Raw genomic sequence first — 26647 nt, 5'->3', positions numbered from 1 at the left:
ATTAGACGGCAGGAGGAATCACAGTAAATGACATGTCATACAGACATTCAGTACAGTAATGGTAACTCATATAGGTATTTCAGGGTTAGGGTAAAAACAATGTAAAACTGTTACATATAGAAACATGATTATGACCAAAGTGACTCTGTTGGGTTATAGTGCATTCATGAAGGGTTGCACTCGCAGTTAAAAAAAAAAGGAGTTCAGGACCACAAAACAAATCATTTACATCAACTGAACCCTAACCCTGTGATTCAAGTGTTGTGTTTTTCTATGATTAAAAAAACAGCTGGATTTCATTAAAGTAATTTAGTTTTCTGAATATTTACTGCATTGTTTTGATTCTTGTTATTTGCCTCTTGCTCTTTGTGAAAGCATGAAATGGTCAACCTACAATTTTGTTAAAATATCAATGTATTCTGTCAAAAAAAAAAAAAGAATGCTATATAATTCCCTCCATATTACATAGCCCTACTTTGTAGTGGACTTCAAACGTATAGAACAATGAGGCCGGACATTAATCCCTGCTGCAGAGGGAGAATGAATGGAAGTGAATGGTGCTGTATGGTAAAGGATTGAAGCTGCATGTTGGCTGATAAAGCTGTGAATTGAAAGAGAGCTCGTTTTGGACCAATGAAGACCATTTGTGCTGTTGCTGAAGCTCGTAAACATGTGTGGCAGGCGAGTGTGCTCTGCCATTTCTGCAACATCTCGGAGCTTTAATCTGCATCTCCACAGGGACGCTCAGCAGATGAAACCCGCCGCCGCATTCGCAACATTAAACCAGAAAAAAGCAGACTCCTATCGATCAAACAGCCCGTAAAGGTGCTCTGAGGGTCGGTTTCTCTTTATTTTAGTGTGGCAGGAGCTTTCAGCATCTATCACTGGCCTCAAAATGATGAAGTCAAACTTTGAACCGAACCACAGGGTGATGAAAGATGGATGATGATGACTTTGACAAGTGGTGTATTTTTAAAATCTGTTTGTACACCTTGTCATGTTTCTGCTGCTTCTCTGAACCACAGAGAAGCATCACTCTCGCTCAGCTAGACATGCATGCATATATATATATATATTTACTTTTTATTCATGCGTTACACTGGTCGTATCATGGTATCGTGAAAAAACTGTAGCTTTTAAGTTGTTTAATTTGGATTTACATCTCCATTAATCTCAACTCCTCAAAACCTCGTGTCCCCAGAAATGACCTCGTCTCATTTAGTTCCATCGCTTCGCCTCCTTTTATCTCGCCTCATTTGATAAAACCATAATCCAAAATTCATGGGGACAAATCTTGCAGGTGCTTTTAACTTTACATTAGTTGGGAATGAGCCGTCATAAACTTAATTGTGGGCCCAGGATCTAACTGCTGCTAACTAGATGGATGGATTACACTGATGTGTTTAAAAAAATAACATTAAGGCAGGTGATTAAAATCAAGCAAGGACAGTCTGATATTTACCGAAAATGTCCCAGTTTTTTTTTTTTTTTTTACAAAGATGAAAACAAACTGGAATTATTATTTGTCACAAATGTGCAAAAATATCGATCCAAAACAGGGACAAATGTAGCATCTCCTGGTTGAGGAACCATACTGGCCAACCACACATCAAATATAAAAACAGGGGCCTTATAATGCCAGTTCATGTAAATGGTCTGCAAAGGCTAAAATCGTTGAGTTTCCAATGGACTCCTTTGTTTCCTTTGTAACATAGTGACATCATTTTCGTAACACGCATGCTTCTATTAGCACTCCAAGACATCAAACGTGACAGGCTTTGGGGCGGGACATCGCTAAGAGGTTGACCAATCATAACAGAGCTGGCAAAGTGCTGCAGATCATGCAGTATGAGAAAAATCGAGCACTTTTGAACATGAAGGCATGTAAACATGTCACAGTAGAGGCACAAAATACAAATATGAACCTGTAAATTGGTATTATAGCCCCCCTTAAAGCAAATATATAGAATGTAATTTTGCCTTTATAATAGGTGTCATTTGGGACTTGAATCACTGTAATTATGCATGAGCCATCTAATTAAGATGAGGAAAATAGTACCTGTGTTGCATAATACTTAAAATGGCTCAAAGCTGGTATCTGATAATTTCCCCTGACTAAAGCATCAAAGAAATAAAGAGAGATAGATTGAAAAGAAGAGCAGCCGAGGAAGTCTTCATTCAGTCTGTCAGGAGTGCCATTATTATTAAAACACATGAAGGCAGGAACATGTTCACGCTGACTTACAGAGAAATCCTGGCAGTGCGGTCTGTCGACATTCACATCACGTTCCACTGCACATCTCCCCGATTCCTCCAAGAACCCACGGCAGCCATGTTGTGGCCCACACAGCTGCGCAGGGCCACAGTTATTTTAGAAGAAAAGAAAAAGCAGCCAGCAGTTAATTCCAACTACATACGAGAAGTTGCTGCAAATAAACAGTTTACTGGAGTTAATGAGGTCCTTTGGTAATGAGCATATCCTCTGTTAGTAGAGAGAGAAACAGATAAACACGAGATAAATACACGCTGCAGATTATTTATTCCTCATACATATAAATGGGAATCTCGAACATTTCTCTGTAAATTTCACGTTTATGTTCCCTTTTAAACCCTTTAAATTCTGAAATGCTGCACATATTACATTTGTTTTACAGTATACTCTTTATTACATTATTGTTGTTGTTTCTTTATAAACACGTTTTGTTTTAAATAGAACAGTTTTCAAAATAGATTTGATAAAATGTCTATATTTGCTAAATAAATGTACCTTATAGCGCTTACTGTGTTTATGTATGCACCATGATACACCTGGCATATTCCTTGTATGTGTTTTACTTTGAAATTAACCTGATTCTGACTTCTGATAATAAACCGACTGCAAATAGTGTTTTAAGATCAGACCTGTCAATTATATAACTAAACTTAGATGCTCCACAGACAAAGCCCTCCTGCTCGGCTCCCTCTGTAACATCCGGGGCGACTGTGAGATCTCTTTTGTTTTTATCGTCTTTGTATGCACAGTGAACGACCGGTTAGATATGAGTCACCGCTGGAAAAGGACAGTCATGGCTCTGGATTCAATAACTCTGATACTGTTTGGTCTTCAGGGAGCAGAGCGTTGTAAAAGATCTTTCTGCAGAGGGGCAGGAAGAGAAACATCAGACAGAATTTTTAATTATCCGGCATTATCAATTAGAGGAGAAAATCCTGTGATATTTAGGAGAAGTGTTTTCTTCTTTGTTATTTGCTCAAACCATGGTGTGGTGTGACGTAGAGTTTTGGCTCTGGTGGAGCAGCAGATTGTGTGTCCAGCAGGGCGGGGAGGGGTGGAGGCAGTTTGGGCTGCCATGAACGCATCGCTACCACTGACAACACACAACAGTGGTTCTCAGCCTGGGGGTCGCGGCCCACACAAGGGGCCACTTTATAAACCTAGAGGGGTTGCAGGATGATTGACAGGAAGGGGAAGCTACACAAACACGAATTAAGGCTAGACAATTTTGGAAAATAAATCTATTTGATAAGTTTGATTGGATATAATTCACGATATTGGAGGGAAGGACAGTTTTTGCATCATTATTCTCATCTTCAGTGAAAAATATATCCAAATGATCACTGTGTTTTTGCCAAGACATTCATTTTTTCGTTAGTCTGTAGAATATTAATTGTAGAATAGAGCATTTCAGCTAGACCTAAATAATGAATTTAGAATTATATTTTTCCATTAACAAATATTGTTTTATGCAATTTTGATATAACACTAGTCCACGATTCATTGTTCAACCTTTATTTTCTGATATATAAAGTTATATTCATTTTATTCTGATTTTTCTCTACCTTTTTCTTGTGAATGACTGCATCATTTGAGCTTGTCGAGCCTCCTAACATTTTTTCAAATTAATTGTTTCTTCAGCTGAACTGATCTCAACCTTTTGACAAATGCAACAAGGGGTTGTTTCTGGGGGTCACAAGTTAGACATAGGAGAATCACTGCTCTATAATACAGACAGAGATCAGATAAATCTGGAAGCCACTTGCAGCTGTTTTTTATCCCATTTGTGTAGCTACATCTGATGTCATCATCATCATCTCAGTATTTCAATAATAGGAAGAAAAATGAATACAGAAACACGTCATTTCTGTAGGTGGAACAAATCTGTGTTGGTGTTCCGCCCAAATAAATACTGTATGTGGAAATACTGCAGTCTTTCATGGCAACAAAGTAGGTCATGTTGCATGCTGTAAAAATCTTTTCGTAACTTCTGTGCATCTTCTGCCTTCACTGCGTGGAGGTGCACAGCTACAGTAAGCAGCGAGGTTATCACCCCTCCATAAAGATTTAGGATGGGAGGTTCTCACTGGATGCAAAACTAAAAGCCTTATTGAAAGCTACATTTTGTGATTACAAATTTTTAAAAAGTACCTGAGGGGATACTGAATGTATACAATCTTAATGAATCCAACTGTATCTCTATATATTTCTATATTCACATACATATTTCTATATTTCCTTGAATTTCAAACTCATTTTTAATTCATCATATTACCTTTTTTTTAAGATTCTGTTTGTCACCTTTATGCTGTTTGCTTTCCTCTTAGCTCAGCAATACAAACTACAGTTATTTGGTATTACTAATAAATACATAAAACTGGATTAGCTTTTTGCCACAAATCATATACATAATAAAATCAGCAATAATGTAAAAATAACGTCAACCACAAATGCAATCAATAATAAACAAAACACATAACAATCATACTGTTTAATAGAGGAAATGTTGCATTGATGTGATCATTAATGTGTTGTGTTGGTGTCTGCAGGTCTGTCTGGTAACCCCGTTGATTTGGAGAAACGTCACACGGTTTTCGGGAAGAACTTCATCCCCCCCAAGAAGGCCAAGACGTTCCTGCAGCTGGTATGGGAGGCTCTGCAGGATGTCACGCTCATTATTCTAGAAATCGCTGCCATCATCTCACTCGGCCTGTCCTTCTACCATCCACCAGGGGGCGACAGCGAAGGTCAGTACAGTCATTGCAATTTATTTTATAATCTTTATTTAACTCTACAGTAAAATCATGTGATTGGGATATATTTTGTTTTTATTATTCTGCACTTCATTTTGCTGTTTATTTGGGGGTTTTCTTAATATGATTTTTTTATTTTAGCAATCCCTTTGTTTGTTACAGCAATTTCTATATATAAATTTACTTGCATTTTTTTATTGTATTTTTGATTTCTTTGAGTAATTTGTCGAATTCAATCAGTATTTTTGTCTTCTTTTCAGGGTTTCAAATTCTAAACTCAGTTTTATATCTTTTCACATTTCTTTCTTTATTTGTTCTCCTATTCACAATATATTTATGACCTCAGTATTGACACAATCCTTGCATCAGCAACAAAGATGTTAAAAACTAATATTGTTTGTAAAAGTGGTTACAATTACCCTAAGCTATAAAAATCTAAATTAAAACATTGAAGCCTTTTCTTTATGTTTTTATTATCTAAAATGTATTTTCTTAAAGCTATTTATATTTGACTTTTCCTCTCTCAGCATGTGGCCAGGTTGCGGGCGGCGTGGAGGACGAGGGCGAGGCTCAGGCTGGCTGGATTGAGGGCGCCGCTATCTTGTTCTCTGTCATCATTGTGGTCCTTGTGACGGCTTTCAACGATTGGTCCAAGGAGAAGCAGTTCCGCGGTTTGCAGAGTCGCATCGAGCAGGAACAAAAATTCACCGTCATCCGCAAGGGCCAGGTCATCCAGATCCCTGTGGCCGAGATCGTGGTGGGAGACATCGCTCAGATCAAATACGGTATGAGACAGCACCAGCAAACCTGTGACGTCTGCCTACAGTATCAGCCTCTCAAATTTAAGATGGATTCAATAATGACTTGAATGACCCTGTTTTTGGTCCTTCTACCTGTTTAATGAAATATCCATTTGCATTTACATTGATTCATCATTCAAAGATATCTTTAAGTCTTGAGTATTTTGCCTCAAAACCTGAACTCACAGTTTGCTTGAAGAGTTTTAATGTATTGTTTTGGTGATCAGCCATCATCTGAGTATGAGACGATCGCAGCAAAGACCAAAATGTGTTTCACCTGCAGCTGATTTTAAGAAATAAATGAAATTCAACTGACTATCTCTGTGCCTGCAGGAGACCTGCTGCCTGCTGACGGGATCCTCATCCAAGGCAACGACTTGAAGATTGACGAAAGCTCTCTCACCGGAGAGTCCGACCAGGTCCGGAAATCTATGGAGAAGGACCCCATGCTGCTGTCGGGTGAGTGCCTGCTCACACTGATGATGCTTCTTAAGTGTTCGACTGATACTACAACTTTTAAATAAACTCATCCATTGGAAACGGATATCATTATTCATCACACTGCACCAGCTGTTGGCGTTAATGTTTTTTTGGCACCTTAATACTAATTAAGCAATTCAGAGTACAGGCAACTGTTAAAAGGAAAAATGTTACATGAAAAGTGAAACAATCAAAGGGACCAGCATTTATGAGGCAGAAAAGAGATATCAAATTACTTGTTAGCACTGTTAATACATTTAATTGAAGTGCAACATCACACAAACAAAAGAGCAAAAGTAGTTCCAGTAAGATCAGATTTTGTGGTTATTTGATGTACAAACACTCTACATTCATGAATGTTTTTTGCATCTCCATTATGTAGTCTCTATACTGTCATATGGGCCAGTTTTGTTGATTAAATATGGGACACTCATTTGAGGTATCTTTGATGTATTTACTTTTTAATCAAGGACAGCGACATCTTAAAACTGGTGTCACACGTCAAAGTAGGACATTGAACAGAAATCTGAGCCTCAGAATCAAATTAAACATTTGTGGTTCATCCTTGTTGTGAACTGTTAAATGTTTATGTTTAAAAGGCGCAACAATGAATCCTGTTATGAAACAATGAATTATGCACATATAGCTGTGTATCATTAGCATACTGAAACATGCATACAATTAAGAAGTACTGGCCCTAAGATTCATCTGTTGTTATATCAGCAAATTGTAACACTGAAGTACAACCAAATGCTAACAATGTCTTTTAAAAGTTGTTATTACGCAGAGACAGTTCAAAGGAAAAGTTCCAGTTGTGACTCCAGCTTTTTGAATCTCTCCTCAGGGACCCATGTAATGGAGGGATCAGGCAGGATGGTGGTGTCAGCTGTCGGCCTCAACTCTCAAACTGGCATCATCTTTACTCTGCTGGGCGCCGGCGAGAACGAAGAAGAGAAGAAGGTCAAGAAAAGTAAGACATGAGACAAAGCCTGTCGCACACAAAGAAAAACACAACTCATGTTGAAGTGCTAAAGGTCATACGAGGACACAAAGTGTGTGAAGTGTTGGGAGGAAAGAAAGACAACTGCCATCGTGTCAGCTTCTGAATATTTCTACTCTACTGTTTGAACAGTGCAGATTGGAAATATTTGCACGCTTTTATCAGCTGGTGTTGATTTGAAGTTGCTCCTGTCGTACTAGCCGACTCTGTCTGCAGGTAGAGGTCATCCAGTCTGAGCTGATACCAGCAGAGCTGTTTGAAGGGTCTAACTATAATATTTTAACATTTAATCTGATCACAAAAGCATCATCAGTGGATAAATGAGACCATGGTTTATTTCATATGTAGTGATCCTATCAGCTTACTACACACAACTCACTTGAGATGTATGTATTGGAAAAAAACGTACTAAACACCCGCCCCTTAACATTTATTGACCAATCATGGCTGAGCAACTTAAACGAGGTACAGCTGGCATGTCATTGTTTACATTTCTGCCCCCTTTGAAGCTGTGGAGATGGCGTTGTAATAAGAAATATACTCTGCATCCAAATAGTTTATAGGGCACTATCATCTGCAATAAATTAGCAGTCAGCTTTCGTTAGCACGCCTGGCTAACTACCTTACTACCTACAGTTGTGATCAAGGCTAAACCTAAAAGACAACATTGGAAATTGGACAATTAGGCAAAAATACACGAGCAGTAATAGCAAAACTCTATGTATGTGAACAAATAATAGTTATTTAGGAGTCTTTGACATGTTTTTCGTATTTAAATGGAAACATAAGAAAGTCCTGCTTGAATCAAACTTGATATTTGAGGTAACTCGGGCAGTAGCAGACGTTACGTACAGTAATAAAAGCTTATAAAATATAGCAGTCATTTTGTAATATCACAAAATTGGTAGATAATGGAGAGTTGTTTTCTTTTGTCTGATATAAAGAATGAATCCTTTTAAATAACAATTTTAACTGTAAATCTGTCCATTATCATTTAAAATAAAACAATAGCATCATGGTGAAGACCAATAAAGGCAGACAAATAAAATGTGCTTTCACACAGACCTTTATAAAACATTCAGTGTTGGTAGTCTGATAAACACTACTGCACACCATGGTCTCATTTATTCATGGTAGTTTATGGCCGAAATACTGAGGTATTGATTCGACAGGGACGTTATGTTGGTTAAAAAAGGTGAAACGTACCTTCCCCTGTTTACATACAGTTGCTTTTTGAAGTGGAACCCTTCAAAAAGTCCAGATGATCCTCGTACTATCACAGAGCAGGTTGATGTAAACCAACAGGCTTCTGCAGTCGGTCTCTATTGCTTTTGATTTGCTTGTGATCATGCTAACCCCCTTTTACTCATGTCTTTTTTTCTTTAGTTTGTTTTTTGTCTGATCATTTGTTTTATTGGCTAAAGTTTGAGTTTGTCAGGCATTCATTGTGAACTGGCTGAATGTACAAGCTCAGCGGAGAGAAACGCTCAGGTTGACATTTCGGCCTCCAGTCATTCATTACAAAAAAACACAACCATTAATGAATTCCTAATGAGGAGAATCGGAAGACCAATTTGAGACAAATTAAGTTAAACTGAAAATGATCAGAAGAAGCATTTTCATCAGAATCACACATGTGTCTGTTCTTCCTCACTTAAGAACCTTAATATCTAATCTTATTATAATTATAATCCTAAACTAGACCTGAAACCTTCAAAAAGCCCCTTGGAAAAGTGAATGGCAAAACAACTCTAGAAACTTTCCTCGGTAATCACAAAGATAGGAGTACACACACATGCACACACATAACGCTGTTGTATGTCTCTTGAGTTCTGGTACCAGCCGACACACAGCCGACTTTACCGTCACACATGACTGCATCAACCCACTGAACACACGTTAAAACAGATACACACACACACACACACACACTCTCATGTAAAGTCACACCCATTGGTTATCTTAGAGGAGTAACAGCCTCTAGTATGTGCAAACATAGACACACAATCACACACTTGCGGCAGTCTAGCTTCTGTCATCAATCACACACCACGGGCTGAATATCAAAGAGCTGTGTGTGTGTGTGTGTGTGTGTGTGTGTGTGTGTGTGTGTGTGTGTGTGTGTGTGTGTGTGTGTGTGTGTGTGTGTGTGTGTGTGTGTGTGTGTGTGTGTGTGTGTGTGTGTGTGTGTGTGTGTGTGTGTGTGTGTGTGTGTGTGTGTGTGTGTGTGTGTGTGTGTGTGTGTGTGTTCATGTTGGCTTTGACCTTGCTAACTACTCCTTTCACAATATAAGCAAATAGCTCCATATTAGGGCAACAGGAAGTGAATGTCCCTGAGGGAGGAAAACATACTTGACCTGCTTCTTTTACACATTTTATCAATACGTGAAAAAAATCTAAAGTACATGATAAGATCCACGGGTTATTGTGCAGCTATAATATCAGTGTTTATATATCTGCAGTGAAGGAAGTAAACCAAATCCATCACTGAAAAAACTCAGCACAACCAGTGCACAGAGAGAGAGAACTTGTAGGTTTGTCCACAATAATTGTTTAGAAACCACAACCTCTTTATCACATGACCATTCAATTGAATTTCTGTATTGACTTTACACATACATGAAAGTACCTATGCTTTTATCCAAAGCGACTGACAAAAAGTGTGAAATGTGTCTGTGGCGCCGGCATATAAAACAGCACTCACCATACATAGCACTACTTACAGTTCACACATGGTACACAACCATTATGCGTCGTATAGTCTGTAAGGGACTAAGTGGCGTTCATAATAAAAATGCTAAGTGGATTATTCTTACACTGACGTGTATCCATTAAAATATCACAACAGAACATAATACTGACTATTGTTAAAGTTGGTCATACCAATAATGTATATTTAGTGAATACATTATTGTTAAAATTATTACTTGTTTATTTTGATAACAGAGGTATTGGTTTTATTAGCTCAACACTGTTGGTTTTCCGCAGCAGGAAGTGCAGCGTCTCTCTCCTCTGATTGGTCCATTCCTGCCCACTATACACACACACACGACACACACACACCTATGGGTTTCTATCAGTTTGAACTTTGTGTTCTCCCTCAGTTTGTTTTGATCTTATTTTTCTTTTGAGCCATTTTATCAGCATTCCGCCCTCTCTCTCTGTCCGAACAGGTAAAAAACAAGGACCCCCTGAAAATCGCAACAAAGGTAACCCCTCCATTCATCCATCTGTCCCTCTCTGTCCCTCCATCCTCCCTGTTACTCACCCTCTCTTCACCTACCCTCCACCCAGCGGCAGGAGGGGAGTGTCCAGTCCATGTCTCTCTCTCTCTCTCTCTCGCTCTCGCTCTCTATCTCTGCTGTATAAAGGGGGACGTTCTCTCGCCTTGCTTTACCTGTTTAAGGGTGGAACTCTCAACCTTCAGTCTTTGACAGCCAATCACAGCGTCCACAGTTGTCATGGTTATCTCTGATAGTGGGGTTAATACAGTACAGAGTTGTATTTGTGCCTTCCTTTCTGAGAGCGTGTCTGGACGTTTTAAGCACAAGAAAGAGTTTTTGCAATCACAATATATTTATTTTATAGAGATATGATTAAAGAACTTTTTGAGGAAAAAAGTGTTGTGCTCATTTAGTATATGGGCTATTGTTACTGTACCATTGAATCAAAGAATACAGAAAATAAAAACAAAGAATGAGCGAAGTAGGTAATTAAGGTAGCTCATTAACTAAATATCTATTTAAGCTTGGCTAATTTGATGTTTTCCATTTAAAAACGTTTGTGTGTTACAATTCATATTAAAAACATGTTATAAGCTGACTAAATCACTTGTCGATTAATTAATCATAAGTATTTCTTTCAAGGTTACACTCCAAACCTAATTGGAGCTGACTTTCGTTGTGGTAACCATTTTGCAAACTAGCTTATTAGTTGGCGACGTAACAAGATAACTTTACTGAAAATAAAAAAATAAGTGTTTTATAAACACTTATTTAGATAAAGGATGAGAACAAATGAGTGCGAGTTATTTGCTTAAATGAAATCAACACATACTCATTTTAGAGTCCTTTTTTTTCACGGCAAAATTATTCTTTAGTTAATATATATATTGCTTGCTCAAAAATAATATAATGTATGTATGCTTATTAATGTATGTATTGCAAAAACTCAAAGGTTCTACCACGCCCTAAGAATTGAAACACAAATATGAAATCCACCAGAGGTCTAACATGTTAGTTTGACATCTGATGTTTCCTTCCTGGGTGACGCAGTGTTGAAATCAAGCACTCCCTTGGTGCTTCCCTCCATATTTAATGTTTTAGGGTTTATGGCTGTGTGTGTTTGTGTTGATGACCTCTTTGTGCCAACTTCCCAACTCGAAACAGCCAACCGTCCTCAATGTCCCGTGTGATCCAACACATGTCTAACTTCCTCTGCAAGCTGTCTACACACACACACACACACACACACACACACACACACACACACACACACACACACACACACACACATACGTGCTCACACAGCTCCCTTCCTCCCGACCTCCTATGGTTTGAGCATCTGCTGCGACCAGAATGCTACTTGATGTACACACACACACACACACACACACACACACACACACTTCTGGCTCTTCGATCCTCCTCATACTTTTGCACAGAAATGTTTTACAAAACAGCAATCAAGAAATGACCATCAAAATCTACAGAAATGCCTCCAGTCAGATGCACAACTTGGTAGCTTAACTTTAATTTGATCTCCTTAATATACTGTTAATGTACAGCTTTGAATCCTATTCATTAAGCTCATCATATAGTCCTAGCGGAACTTACCAGTGAGAATGAAATATCTCTTACTTTTAATGAGTTAAGAAAATCTACCCTTTTTTCAGCTTTGTGAGGATGCCTTTCACAGCGGAATCCAATAGGCTTTTCAAAATATTTAATTTGGATTAATTTTTTTACCTATAAAGGAATACTTAATCATTTAATTTACAACATAAAATATGTCAGTAAAACTCCACTCTATGAATTATCTTCTATGAATGTATAAATGATCAATTGCGCTTGCTAACAAATGACCAAATGAGACAACTAAACATCATCAGGGTGAACATTGTGCACCTTTAGCATTTTGATGTAGAGATTATCTTGCTAATGAATGTGTAAGTACCATAAATGTTTGTTAGCTACAGATTATCCGCAATATTCCAAAGTCCAATGGAAAAATCCCATGACCTTTGTCCAGGGAGCCCTTATGACGCTCATTGCCAGGTTTCCTATATAAACATAGTCACTGCACCACTCTATTGTACTCACCTCTGTAAGCTCCTAGTTTTGGTTTCCAGAGAGGCTGTTTCCACACAGCTCCAGTAGTAATATGATGCTTATTTGTATTTACTGGATGTAGCACTAGGCTGCATTTTGTATTTTATAATATGTCACGATTTTGAATCTGTCAGACTGTGATGGAATTCTTCTGTTCCCTAGTGCCCAAAAAAAACCAATGACTGCAGCTTTAAATTAAAATCCTTCAAACGCTTTACCTTTGCTGGGTTTTGTCGATCCCTTTTTTACACAAGTTCCTGCAGGTGATTCAATATAAAAGCATATTAGGAAAGGTTGAGGATTAGGACTGCAAATAAGGATGATTTTCATTGATGGTTCATATTTCAATTACACTTTCCTGAAGCGCAATTTCACATCTTAAAAATCTTGCAGAAATCACTTAACCCAAACTGAACAAATCTCCTTGAATGAGATCCTGTAACAAGCCTGAAATATAATAGTAGATGGGCTGATTGATAAATCAGCTAATTGTTGAACATCGAGGGGAAACTCTGGCTTCTAAACATCTGTATAGGTAGTTAATCAACAGCAATATAACAAATAAAAGGAGAAGCAACTAGGAAAAAATGACTTAATGAAAACACCATCATTCCTAAAAAATAACTGGAGCTGCAGAGTGGCGTAATGACTCTTATTATACCAATGTGATAGATCAAAAACAAATTAAAGTAGAGCAGAACAGGCAAACATTTTAAAATAGATTCCATCGGTATGACAACAGTCCCCGGTCTGCTGCTCGTTTTAACACTGCTTTAATCCACTCAATAACCTCTACCTTGCCCACTATTACTATTAAATTAGCATTAATGAAACTTCTTGCAGATGTTTCACATTATAAGCCTACCAAAAAAAGGGGGGGATTTGTCCTTTTGAGCTGCTGGAAGGCTTTTAATGTGGAACATCTGTGCAGGAGGTGTTGAGTTTCGCCGACAGCAACACAGTTTTCGTAAATAAGAGGATTTCAAATGTTTTCCCATCACACAATTCCACACATTTATCCACAGAATTCTTTTGGCACTGCTCAGGAAAAACAACAACAGTGGTGTGATGTGTTTTGGCTGAAACCAGGCTGTGGGTGTGTGTGGGAGTTGCACCCTTGCAGTATTAGTGGGCTGCGGGCTGTCGTCTGTTCTGTTGGTGTTCCTCAGTTTCTTTTCATTTCGCCTTTGACTCCTCTCATTTCTTTCACTGTTGCCTCCTTGCAGGGTGTTGCTCAGGACTCCATGTTGTCTTGTAATCACTGTTTGACTCTCTCCCTCCTCTCGGTTATTTTTTTCTGTCTTGCTGAAGCCTCCTGCAGCCTCCACAGCTCTGCAGCCTCTTCTTCCTCCTCCTGTCTATCTCTGTCGTGGTTCTGCATCGCTGTCGTTTTTTTCTGTTTTCTGGGGTGATCCTTTGTCTTCTGTTTGGTTGCTTTCTTTTTATTTCTTTTTTCTGGTTGTCAGACACCCCCCTCCCCTCTGCCCGCCGTGCGCTCTCCCATGGTTCAGTGCTGCGCCTGTTTACAGTTCTGTGGTTGGTCAGTGGGTCTCAGTCCTGTTCATGTGAAGCTGTGTCAGTTGGTTCTATGTTGTGGCTTGTCTTCAGAGTTGACCATGTGCATAAAGCTCCACAGCTTCCTGGTTTGACACCGACTTATCCCCACATTCCGAGAGTCTAAATGTCATGTGGAGGTCAAAATACTGTGTGGGGGACTTCTGAGAGAGGCAGTTAAAATGATAGTGACAACATTTTTTCAGGGAATAATTTAATGAAAACATCACTACGAAAAAAAAACAAGTTACCTGGTTTTGCTTTAATTCCCCCAGCTCCCTGTGAAAGGAAATGTTGGTTATCAAAGCAGATTAGTCTTTTAGAGACATTGAGCCCCACTCAAGAACATTTTTCATATTTGAAAACCCGTTCATCAGGTTTCTCTTGCATAATTGTTCAAACAAGTCTATTTACATTCCAGGCCAGCCAAAGTACATAAATCGTTGAAAGCATTTAGACAAAGACCAAAGAAACGCACCAAATGAAAACAAGTTAAATTGAAAAAGACAGGTAGGTGTTAAATACAAGAATCGAAGATACAGAGCTGTGTAAAAATGAGCAAACACTAACATCTTCAACTTGTTTGAAAGTAACTGCGAGTTGTTGCATTTTTGTTTTCATAAGAATGTCACCCAAGAGTAAAAAGATCACTCGGCATGAATTCCAATTCTACAACATTGCTCATAACTTGTTTTCGAAATAAAGGAAGATAAAAACATCTTCACCACAAAATATATCATGTACAGTCCTAACGCCATAAAACACAGATTTCCCTTCGGGAAGCCTCCCTGCATTCCAGCCTTCATACTATAAACAAGAAGCACAATAAGCTGCAATATCTATTTATCTGTAAATTGATCTTACAACACACTAAATCCATGAATGTTACAAGTGCTCTAAAACACTTTTTAACAACTGCTTCCTGCATGAGGTCTATAAGAAAATATATTTTTTATTTCACTTGAAAACTCACTGAAGAAATGTCGCATAAAAGGACTTGACATTAATAATATTAATAAAATAATAATCGTAAAAGTTGTTCTTATTTGTTTTATTATAAATATTGTTATATACATTTACTGTTATTATTATTATTATTTAATTCATTTCATATTTATAGTTTTGTAATATTATTATTATTATTTTATTTTTTTCAAAGTACAGAACAATCTGTTTCAGTCTGTTAAGAGAAAATAAAAATACCCATCCCCTCTCACCTACCCCTATCCCATTAGGTGTTGGTCACAGTATATAGGGAGCTATACATTTAAAAAAAAAAATACACACAAAATCACAAATAGCAGAAATACAGCATATTCACATTGAGTAAATAATAAATGACAAAAAAATGTGATTTAGTCATGGGAGAGCAACAAATGACATGAGTAATTGTCAATATTTTGAGAGAAACAAGAAGAAGGAAAAGTAAGGGACTTATTTTTATTATAATTTATTATTAGTAGGTTGTAGTAAATAATAAAATAAGAACAGGTTCTCTTACAGACATTTGCATCATCACCTTTTTATTATCAATGATTCTAGATATCCTGAGTTAAGCATCAATCACCTGTTTCTTCTTCTTACTGGTCATCCAGGAATCTAAATCTGCTTTATGTCCATGATCTGTTGGTATTGTTGGTTCCAGAAGTGATGTTGACATTGTTGCCAGCAGTGACTCCCCAACAGGCATAAATACAGTTAGCTGATGGATCAGAACTTTCAATATTTAAAGCCTCCCGGTGTTGTCAGCTCAGTTGTTCATGAGGACAAACAGAACATCAAAACTCAGATGAGTGCAGATCTGCTCTGTTTACAGTCATCGCCAGTGTACATTTCTTTGGTATGGAAATATGACAAACAGCAGGGGATGGAGAAAGTGCAGCTGAATTCAGTGTAAGCTCTTGAGCAGACATCAAACAGATCAAAAAGCTCCACGTTACAGTACTACAGTCCAAACAGCATCCCAGCTGATGAAGTGAAATGCAAATACACAGTTTGTCTATGCAAATGAGGAGCAAAGCTGGCGAGGAAGACGAAAAACCAGACTCCATAAATGAGCCTCGTTCCAAACCGTGTGCGTGTGTGTGTGTGTGTGTGTGTGTGTGTGTGTGTGTGTGTGTGTGTGTGTGTGTGTGTGTGTGTGTGTGTGTGTGTGTGTGTGTGTGTGTGTGTGTGTGTGTGTGTGTGTGTGTGTGTGTGTGTGTGTGTGTGTGTGTGTGTGTGTGTGTGTGTGTGTGTGTGTGTGTGTGTGTGTGTGTGATTGACAGGTTAAATCCTCTCTGTTGTTTCTGCTGTTCTCTGTTCTGTCTGCTGCTCCTCATTTTGAACCGCTGCGCCTCTCTGAAAGCTACTTGGACCTTTTTTCATGAATGTTTTGTGATCATAAATAGATGATATGTGACTCCCTTCATTAAGTAAAAGGGTCAACTCGTTAATAAAGATGTAAAAGATGTTTTAAAAAGAAGTATTTTCTGAGAAAACGTTGTGTCGTCTTCAGCTTTCCTTCCAACTGAATCTTAACGGTTTTTTCTGCTTCTCTACCCTTCATCCCCAAATCTGCTCCATCCTCCTTTTTTTAATTTATTATTTATTAATTTAATTAATTTACCTTTTGTCAACCCGTCCTTAATTCCTTCCCTTTACCTCTGCTACCATTTCTGACCTCTTCTTTATGTTAAAAACATCTGCCTCTTTCAAAAATATCCCTCCTCATCCCTCGTTTCCTTGTCCTTCATCTTTACCTCTTCATTTCTAAAACACTTTTCCTAAACCTCTTTCATCTCTTTTTACTTTCCATCTTGGTCCCACCTTTCTTCTCCTCCTCCTCCTCCTTTTACATCCAAACCACCAACTTTTCACCCCACCCCTCCTCCTCCTACCAGCCAAAACCCAGGACGGCATCGCCCTGGAGATCCAGCCACTGAAGAGCGAGGAAGCCACCGAGTCGGAGGAGAAGGAAGAGAAAGAGGAGGTCAAACCGGTGAAGAAGGTCAACGTGACCAAGAAGGAGAAATCAGTGCTGCAGGGCAAACTGACCAAACTAGCTGTGCAGATCGGGAAGGCTGGTGAGAAAAACAAACGCACCTATGCATACAAAATATCACCAACATGTGCACAAGTCCAAGATGTGTTTAGCCTAGCTTAGCACAAAGACTTGAAGCATGGGGATACTTAAGCATGGCTACATATCAAAATATACTACCTTTTTTATCATTTTTTTTTTATTCAAAAACATTTTTTGCAAAGCTAAACAGGTTTAAGAAAATACAAGCAAGACATTAGGTCATAATAGTTTAGGGGGGTTTTAATAAACACAATTATGAGAAAACACAATTATAAAAAATACAAGTAAGACAGTATTTAAGAGGAAGTACACCCTGAAACTCGTAGCAACACATGCTACATGCTATGTTAGCATAAAATAACATGCATACAATAAAGATGCTGACATGCTGATGTTTAGCAGGTATAATGGTTTACAATCTCAATGGAGATGTTAGCATGCTAAAGCTGGCTTATGTGCACAACAGTAAGTAAAGCAGAGTCATTATAGAGAATTATCATGATCATGATCCATTTACTAGGTGTTTGGGTATTTAAGTAACCAAATCTCCCCTAACTGAACATTATGAATGGAAAATATTAACCATTTAAGTTTTTAGCTTTAACTAACTGGTCTAAAACCTTCCCAGTTGTAAATTCATAATGAAGGAGAGCATGATTTCCGAAGTCTCTGATCACGTAATAATCAGTTTTTTTGCGTTGGACCTCCATTTCTCCCTCGATTACTTGACTTGGTACAACCCTATTCAAATCTTTATCTTTTTGGAGAAAATATATTTACTTTAAATGTGATTTAGCTGATTACAGTAGGGGCTGGGGATAGCATGGTAGCTAACATAACAACAGTTACATTTGAACCTTTTAGTGGCGCTAGGCTAGCAGTTATCCCCTGCTTCTAGTCATTTCCTAAGCTAGGGTAACACGTCTCTGTAATGGACACATTAACCTGATACCCGTCTTAATGTCTGGCTTTCGGGAAGACAACGAGAGGATTTGCAGAAATGTAGCACTGTTCATTTAGTGGCTGACAAAGTGATCAGGCCGTAAAAGGAGAGGCAGTGCACTCAGTATTATTGGATGGGTGTTTTACTGGGGACAAGATTCATTCCGGAATTGAAGGTATTTTCTGTGTCACTTCATTTGACCTTAATACATTGAGGGGCTTTCAGGACAGGATGAAGGGGGCTGGAGGGCTTCAGATATCAGTAAAACTACAGAAATAGAATCTGGGCCACAACACTTTGACAGAAGTGACTGACACACAAGGTGAAGCAGAAAGACCCAAGCCGTTGATTCCTCCGTTTCACCTGTCCTACCTGATTCTGATTTTAAACTCTGGATGATGTCAGACGATAATATTTTTTAGGCAGATATTACAGGAATATACATTTATTAAAATATAGTTTGTATTGCAAAGAATTGCAAGAATATTACTTATTTGGCTTTTGGTTAAACCAGAATCATCACCAGTGATTCTTATTGTGTTTTCCAAGCCTGATGTTGGATTCAGCACTGAGTCAAGTCAAACATTAATTAATAAATTCATACACCAACATGAAAGTCTGCATATGTTTGCCTGGAGAGAAAGAGAACACATGATGTTCACCAGAGTCCACAATCAAACCAGGGACATTGTGGTGACAGGATTATCCTTTGTTTCTTCTCTGTGAATTACTTATTAACAAATTATTTTTCCAACGTCTTCATGGCTTTTCAGCAAACTGCCATTGGCTATTGGACATTGGATTGTCCCTGAAAGCACCACAAACTTAAAAGTGTTTCTACAAAAAAAACGATGGCAAAAACCAGTGCTAGTGTAAATGATTTCTTACAGTATGACTTTGAAAGCAGTGGTCCTCTACAGAGTAAAAGATTTGCCATGAAAAAGGACTTGTGTTTAAGCTCTTCCTGCTGTCTCCAGGTCTGATCATGTCGGCTGTGACCGTCATCATCCTCATCCTCTACTTTGTGATCGACACTTTCGCGGTCCAGGGCAAGTCCTGGGTGGCCGAGTGCACCCCTATCTACATCCAGTACTTCGTCAAGTTCTTCATCATCGGCGTGACGGTGCTGGTGGTGGCCGTCCCTGAGGGACTGCCGCTTGCTGTCACCATTTCTCTGGCTTACTCCGTAAAGGTAAGATTATGGGAAATCTGGGATTAACTCTGTATAGAATCATGTTTGTTTAGGATTTGATAATTAAGAGTCAAGTCCCAGTTTTTAACCCTGCTGTTCGTATTTTAGAAAATGATGAAGGATAACAACCTGGTGCGTCACCTGGACGCCTGTGAGACCATGGGCAACGCTACGGCCATCTGCTCGGACAAAACGGGAACCCTGACCATGAACCGCATGACGGTGGTGCAGGCGTACATCAACGACACGCACTTTAAAACTGTCCCCGAGCCCGATGCCATCAAACCAGAGACTCTGGAAGTAATGGTCAACAGCATCTCCATCAACTCGGCCTACACCACCAAGATCCTGGTGAGACCTTCACTGTCACTGTCACAACCACCACCAACCACAACACAAACATGTAACCGTGACCATAAACCAGTCTAAAGAAAATACTTTATGCATCTCTTTGTCCTCCTTTCTAATCAATCTGTTCTCTTTCTACAATAAAGACAAAACAGTCAACAAAAATAAATAAAAAGCAGGCCTTTGAAGAAGCAATAAATGTACAAAATGTGTCTGGAAACAAATCTCAACAAGGTCTGAAGTACATCTTGTCATGATATTATAGTGATTTCCTGTTCTGCTATATCAATTTCTTAAGTCTTTAACTTTTAATTTGGCATGAAAATAGACTGTAAGTGTATCCCTTATACATTTCCCCCCTGTTTTGCAGTAGAGAACTTTACAACCAGTCAACATAAACAAATTAGCTTCAATTAACAGGGCATAGAAATGGTTTCCCTTCCACAGAATACATAACATGTTGACTTGGCTCACAGACTACATTATTTTTTTGAGAATTGAGAAAGGATCTGAAAATAAGACCAGTTGTCTTTCCAGTTTAGCTTCTGTGCTCTTCTGATTTAATACTTGTGAAATAACACTAGTTCAGATCAAACAGAAGTTGTCCTGGCGCTTATGTTGCCTGATGATGATACAATTCTAAACATCTCATCGCACCCAATCCTTTTGTCCCTCCTCAGTCTCCGGAGAAAGAAGGGGGCCTGCCTCGCCACGTGGGCAACAAGACGGAGTGCGCTTTGCTGGGCATGGTGCTGCAGCTGAAGAGGGACTACCAGCCAATCAGAGACGAGGTCCCAGAGGAAAAACTCTACAAGGTTTACACCTTCAACTCCTCCCGCAAGTCCATGAGCACCGTGCTGAAGAACGCTGATGGAGGTTTCCGCATGTACAGCAAAGGAGCGTCAGAGATCGTCCTGAGGAAGTAGGAAAAGAGAGCAAATAAACAGAAAATAATTGTAATTAGTGTTTTTTTCCCCCCTAGTCTGAGGGAAGAACTATGGATTGATGACGTTTCTCACCCTTAATGAGCTCTTCCCTCCCCCTCCTCTCCCAGATGCTCTCGTATTTTGGACACCCAGGGTCAGCCCCGCATCTTCAAGCCGAAGGACCGTGATGAGATGGTGCATAAGGTGATTGAGCCAATGGCGTGCGACGGGCTGAGGACTATCTGCGTGGCGTACAGGGACTTCCCCGCCGAGGCCGGAGAGCCCAACTGGGACAACGAGAACGAAATCCTGAACGAACTCACCTGTATCGTGGTTGTCGGCATTGAGGATCCCGTCAGACCTGAGGTAGAGAGAAAACTTAACACCACCCACTCAGATATCCACCTGAGAAGTAGTTCACACCGATGCTGGGTTATGTAAATGTCTGGAGACTAGGGGTATTATTGAAGCAGCTTCAGAAAACATCACATTTCATCATCGTTAATCTTGAAGCCGTTTTCAGCAGCTAGACCTGTGCCTAATTTGAATAAAACTAAAGGGGAGGACTGGATTTTTCGCCACATTACCCGACTTCATGTGAATTCAACCTTAGCAGGGATCATTCCTAAAGAATCACTATCATGCTTTTGGGGTTTTCCTTTTTTGTAGTGTCATATATAGATTTTTGTGCATGTCAATGGTCTGCAGAGGTTAAAATCCTACAATGTAAAACTTGTGCTTCAATTTGCTAGCGCTCCAACACATTGTAGGTGATAGGCTAAGCAGTGGGACATCTCTAATTGATTGACCAATCACAAAAGAGCCAGCCATCAGAGCAGCTTGGGCTCTAGTTTCAGACAGATGGTGATAAGAGGTGCTGCAGCACAGGCAGTATGAGAAAAATAAAACACCTTTTTGAATTTTAAAGCATGGAGACATGTCTCATTAGAGGCACAAAATATGAACCTGAGAATTAGCATTTTAAGTCCTTAAATAAATGATTAAAGGGTTCAAAATAAAGAGGAGATGTGTGTCTTGAGAAACACTGTGTAAAGAACTGGAGTATTTATAATGTTGGTACTGATAATCATGGCTTGCGTTCTCAAGTTTTTTTAGCTGGTACTTTCTGAAGGCATAAATTTGAGTGACTGACTACGTTAATTTTATTTCTGAAACAACAGAGGAGAACATGAAGCCTAGAGTGTAACTGCAAAGATCTAACACGCTGCTCATAATTATATTTGTGTTATAAGGACAGGGAGAAAGTGTTGAATAGTGCATCAAAGAGTTTAGATAAACCAACAGTTTTCTCCAAACAGAGACACTGAAGGTAGTCGTGGTCAGGTGTTCGGATGCTCTGAAGTGTTAAATGAAGTAATGAAGCTCAGACAACATCAGTGATGCTGCCTGCTGCTTTAATGTCAGAGCACAAAGCACACACGCAGGATGGAAATAACTGGAGAGCAGCAGGAGACAGTCAGCAGATCAACAGTTATCCAAAAACGTGTGATGCCACGAAAATCGATATTTCTGCTTTTTAGGCATAACATTAATTTACAAATGCATGAAACATTGTACATTCATGTGACCTGAAAGGTCCTTCTTGCACTATCAAAGAGCAGAGACTTTATATAGCAACTGTTCAATTTCCAGTGACAACACACAACATCTATTCAATAAAGCAGCCCGCACCAGCCTCAGCTACCTTTATTTTACACGTTAGAAGATGTATCTTGGATAATCTGTCTCACTGTGTGGTTTGACAAAGGCCCCATCCTAAAGAACCCTGCCACAACCATTGTTTCATCCGGCCGGTTTCCTTTCTGGTATAGCACATTCAAGATTCAAAGGCTTTATTTCCATATGTACAATAGCTAAGGTCCTTTTGGCAATAAAAATCATTAGTCCCAGGCTCTTCCAACGATGCAATATGAATATAAATATGGCACAAAACAATACAAAATAGTGCAGTAAAGTAGTGCAAGGGTATGTTGAGTGACCAATGTGCAAGTTAATGCAGAAATAAGTAAACTATAAACAGTTCATTTGTTGCTCTCCCCGAGGTTTCTTCCATTTCCCCCAATAACTGAGGGGTTTCTTTGGGAGTTCGATGCGAGGGTCTATGGACAGGGTGTCTTATTCATATTCTGTACTCACTGTAAAGCCCCAAATATAAAATGTGTGACTGCGCTATATGAAGAAACTTTTATTGTATGATTGATACATCTAAAATAGAATTTAAAAAATAATGCTTGATTACCTAGTGTAGAGTGAAATAAAATACATGTAAGCTGTAACCAGATGAATGCTATAAACTAAGGCTGTCAGCTTTAATGCTCACAATTAATCTGGAAACTTTAACACGTTAAAAGAAATCACGCGATGTGATAGCAGCAGAGAGCACAACCGCTTTGTCCATGCTTTGGCTAGGTGTCGTAAAACCGTCTGTCTTTGTGCTAATAACTCAGAAATCATGTTAAAATCAAGTAAATAATCCTCAGAGTTCTCTATCATCCGTCATGCATTTCTTTATTACAACACCACACACGCATCTCTTTTATCCCCCCCCAAAATACAAGTAAAAACTAGTATTGTAAACCTGTAATTAGTAATGCTTAACCCCTCCACTGAGGTGAATCAAACATATGATGTGTGTTTGTGTTTGTGCGAGTAACAGAACTCCTGTGGTCCTCCATCAAATGTCATTTTAGCCACCAGTTGAGCGGAAGAAGCTGCTTTCTGATTGTCTGCTGACCGTTATGTCACCACAGACTCCTCACAGATGTCCGTCTCTCTTTTCATTCATTCTGTTATCTGAGATGAAGGAAGTCTCTGTTAGGATAAAGAACAGCCACTGTGCAGAGCCTCCACATTTTGCTGTCTGAAACTGTGATTCTACATCTGTCTTGACATGCAGCGCTTCAGTTCAATAAACCAGTATAAAAAGTGCAGTTTTAAGTAACTGATAATCGTGAAAAGCTATTTTCTATGCAAAAGTGGATGAAAATGCAGTTTTCATCTTCTAAAGTATGGAGATTTTCAGTTTTTGTTGTGATTTATGGTTCTTCTTTAACTAAATATCCGTGTGCTTTGGCTTGACAAAACAAGACATTTTAAGACATCAGATAAGATAACCCTTTTTTAGTCCCACAACTGGGAAATATGCCCTGTTACAGCAGCAAAGGGACTAGCACAGTATATCATATTGCACATGAATAAATACATGAATATTGATTTGTATGTGCGTTCTGCTGGCACCAGTGTTACGGACTGACAGCAGCAGGAAGGGAAGACTAGGAGAAATTGGAAAAGAACGATCAGATTTAGCAATAATAAAAATAATCGTTTGTTGCAGCCCCGGTTTAAAGATGATAGAGATGATGGGATGTATGAATCAGGAAGAGAAGCAGGCTGTTTCTATAAAACATCCAGACTCGTTTCATAAGGTTTTTCTGACTCTCTTCCAGGTACCTGAAGCTATCATTAAGTGCCAGCGCGCCGGCATCACCGTGCGCATGGTGACTGGAGACAACATCAACACCGCCCGCGCCATCGCAACCAAGTGTGGCATCCTGCTGCCCGGGGAGGACTTCCTGTGTATGGAGGGCAAAGAATTCAACCAGCAGATCAGAAACGACCAGGGAGAGGTGAGCCACGTGCACAGATGTTTATTTGTATTAGTGTTAAGTCTTTATGCATAAAAATAGATCTTGATGAGAGAAATTTAGCTACAAGCTAATTTTCTCTTTCATTGATTTACATTTCCAGGTGGAACAAGAGCGTCTGGACAAAGTTTGGCCCAAACTGCGCGTGCTGGCTCGTTCCTCACCGACAGACAAACACACTCTGGTCAAAGGTGGGTTCAGTGTTGTATGATGTGTGTTGTTTAGGGTGTTTTACTGCTGCCCACATGTTTATTTGCAGGGTTGGGAGTGTTACATGAAAAATGTATCCCATAATAATCACTAGTTACATATTATAAATGAATCTGTGTCACAACATAATAGAAATGTAACCAGATTACTTTACGTTACTTTAAGATTACCTCAATATCAAATGCAATGCAAATAAATAAAGAGAAAAATAAACAACAATAAGCAAGTTTTGACTTAAGAGTATAAACAATGTGAAAAGAAGAAACCAAGATATGAAGTCTTAAAATGTGTCATCTTAATTTATAGGCTAAGACTGCAGAACAGTTAAGTTCACAAATGCTGATTTAGTTTAATACATCAATTGAAAGCAAACACAGGATCAGGTGTTCACCTGCTGCATAGAAAATGAAAAAGATATTTAAAATAAAAAAGTAGCCTAAATAAAACTAAAAGAAAATTGAGGCAGTACATCTACCGATATAGTAAACCAATCGTTATTGTTAAATGTATTGTATCACGTTAATCCTGCTAGTAATCTACCATTTATTTTTTTAAATGTACCAGTAACAAGAAAGCATCTTTTTTATGTAACTGTCAGGGAATCCTTCCAAGTCCATATCTCCTATTGGTGGAACTATAGTGATTATACTTGACATTTTTTGGTGTTTTTATGTGTCTGTTTTGTATTTATTTATTGATGAAGGGACAATGCACACTAATTAACAGGAGCACTTCAGTCCATAAGGTAAATGTGCTAGATGTAGCCCTACAGGTTGATGGCATTACAAGAAGACATAGCACAGCACATAAGGCAAAAACACATGAGCTCAATAAAAACCCATCAAACGCTCTCACAGAAAGAGAAAATGAATTTGTTCTTGAAATGTATTACCCTGATTGAAACAGAGAATTGTTTTTGTTGCAGGTATCATCGACAGCACGGTGGGAGAAACCCGACAGGTGGTGGCAGTGACGGGAGACGGAACCAACGACGGCCCTGCCCTCAAGAAAGCTGATGTCGGCTTTGCCATGGTAACCACTTCTTCATATTTGCACCTTTTTTATTCTCTCCACAGCTCTCCTCTGCTTCATTCCTCTGCTGCTCCAGTTAGCTCCACGTTATTCCCAATAATGAAAAATGTAATGAATTTTAAAGGATTTTTCTCCAAACGTCATCCACAATAACTCTTAGTTTAAAGCCATGAAATCATTAGGAAAGCTGTGAAATGGAAAAATAAATCAATAGATATCGAGCCTCGATGTTCATCAGCACACACATCTGCTGCCACATCACTGAGACTGTTCTCCAAAGATCAGCACACAGAGGCAGAACATTCTCTCCGTTATATTTGTAATTATATCTGTTTTATAAACATTATTAATATCAGGCTTTACATCCATCTTAACCATTGTTATCTCACAAGATCTTGACCTAAGTCCTTTTTAATATTATTTAAGACAATTTGCATATATTTTTCATAGCTAGTATTTTGGACTTTTTGGATTAAGCTTTTCTTCTATTCCAGGAGTGAAATAGTGTCCAATCAATCATGTTAAATCATCTTTAAAAAACAAGAGCATAAATTATTATACTGTGTATCTGAGAGCCTAACATGGTCTGAAAATAATAATTTAGGACATTCCTTTAGACATTTAAGGGTGTCATTAAACCTGTAAAAATAGGTTTTTGAGCTATGAAGATTTTAAATTTGAGATAAAATAGTGCTGAAATCAAGACTTCATTTAAACTGTAAGCAACTCTGTTCACCTTCAGTCAATCAGAGAGTATCTTATATTGTTTGTTTTAGTAATAGATAAATGGTTATTTATAACATTGCGGATCAGAAACTCTTCAACAAGACCGCTGTTGCACTGACATGATCCTTCATTGTCATGACCACACACTCTGTGGTTTATTTTGACTCAATCACACTCAAGACAGCACCAAATATGATGAATCTGCCGGTGAAAATAGTCCCTACCAATGCATTATTCCCTCCTGTGATGTAGTGTTGGTTAGAAAGCACTGAAATTGTGGTGCTGTTGTTGGAGTACAAAGTCCAAGTAAACTAAATATAGAAAATAAAGGTAAAAACAAGGTGCAAGATAC

The 26647-nt window shown here is 38.7% G+C and overlaps 1 protein-coding gene across 2 annotated transcripts in view; it reads left to right on the top strand.

The window, feature by feature from the left end:
* Positions 1-26647, top strand: part of LOC134882532 (plasma membrane calcium-transporting ATPase 1-like) — a 101367-nt gene that overhangs the window by 52609 nt on the left and 22111 nt on the right. The window contains exons 3-15 of one of the 2 annotated variants that reach the window (XM_063910299.1): positions 4822-5019; positions 5553-5810; positions 6159-6284; positions 7150-7275; positions 10479-10514; positions 17072-17254; positions 19174-19388; positions 19497-19739; positions 20417-20658; positions 20791-21028; positions 24130-24309; positions 24431-24518; positions 25463-25569. In XM_063910299.1, the coding sequence (XP_063766369.1) occupies positions 4822-5019; positions 5553-5810; positions 6159-6284; positions 7150-7275; positions 10479-10514; positions 17072-17254; positions 19174-19388; positions 19497-19739; positions 20417-20658; positions 20791-21028; positions 24130-24309; positions 24431-24518; positions 25463-25569 (2240 nt within the window). The remainder of the gene's footprint in view (positions 1-4821; positions 5020-5552; positions 5811-6158; positions 6285-7149; positions 7276-10478; positions 10515-17071; positions 17255-19173; positions 19389-19496; positions 19740-20416; positions 20659-20790; positions 21029-24129; positions 24310-24430; positions 24519-25462; positions 25570-26647) is intronic. The other variant, XM_063910300.1, reaches the window with a different exon arrangement.

Source organism: Eleginops maclovinus, chromosome 20 (assembly GCF_036324505.1).
Source record: "Eleginops maclovinus isolate JMC-PN-2008 ecotype Puerto Natales chromosome 20, JC_Emac_rtc_rv5, whole genome shotgun sequence".
In the NCBI taxonomy this organism is placed as follows: domain Eukaryota; kingdom Metazoa; phylum Chordata; class Actinopteri; order Perciformes; family Eleginopidae; genus Eleginops; species Eleginops maclovinus.
Note: the sequence above shows the minus strand (reverse complement) of the source record. Positions and strands in the feature narration are given on the sequence as shown.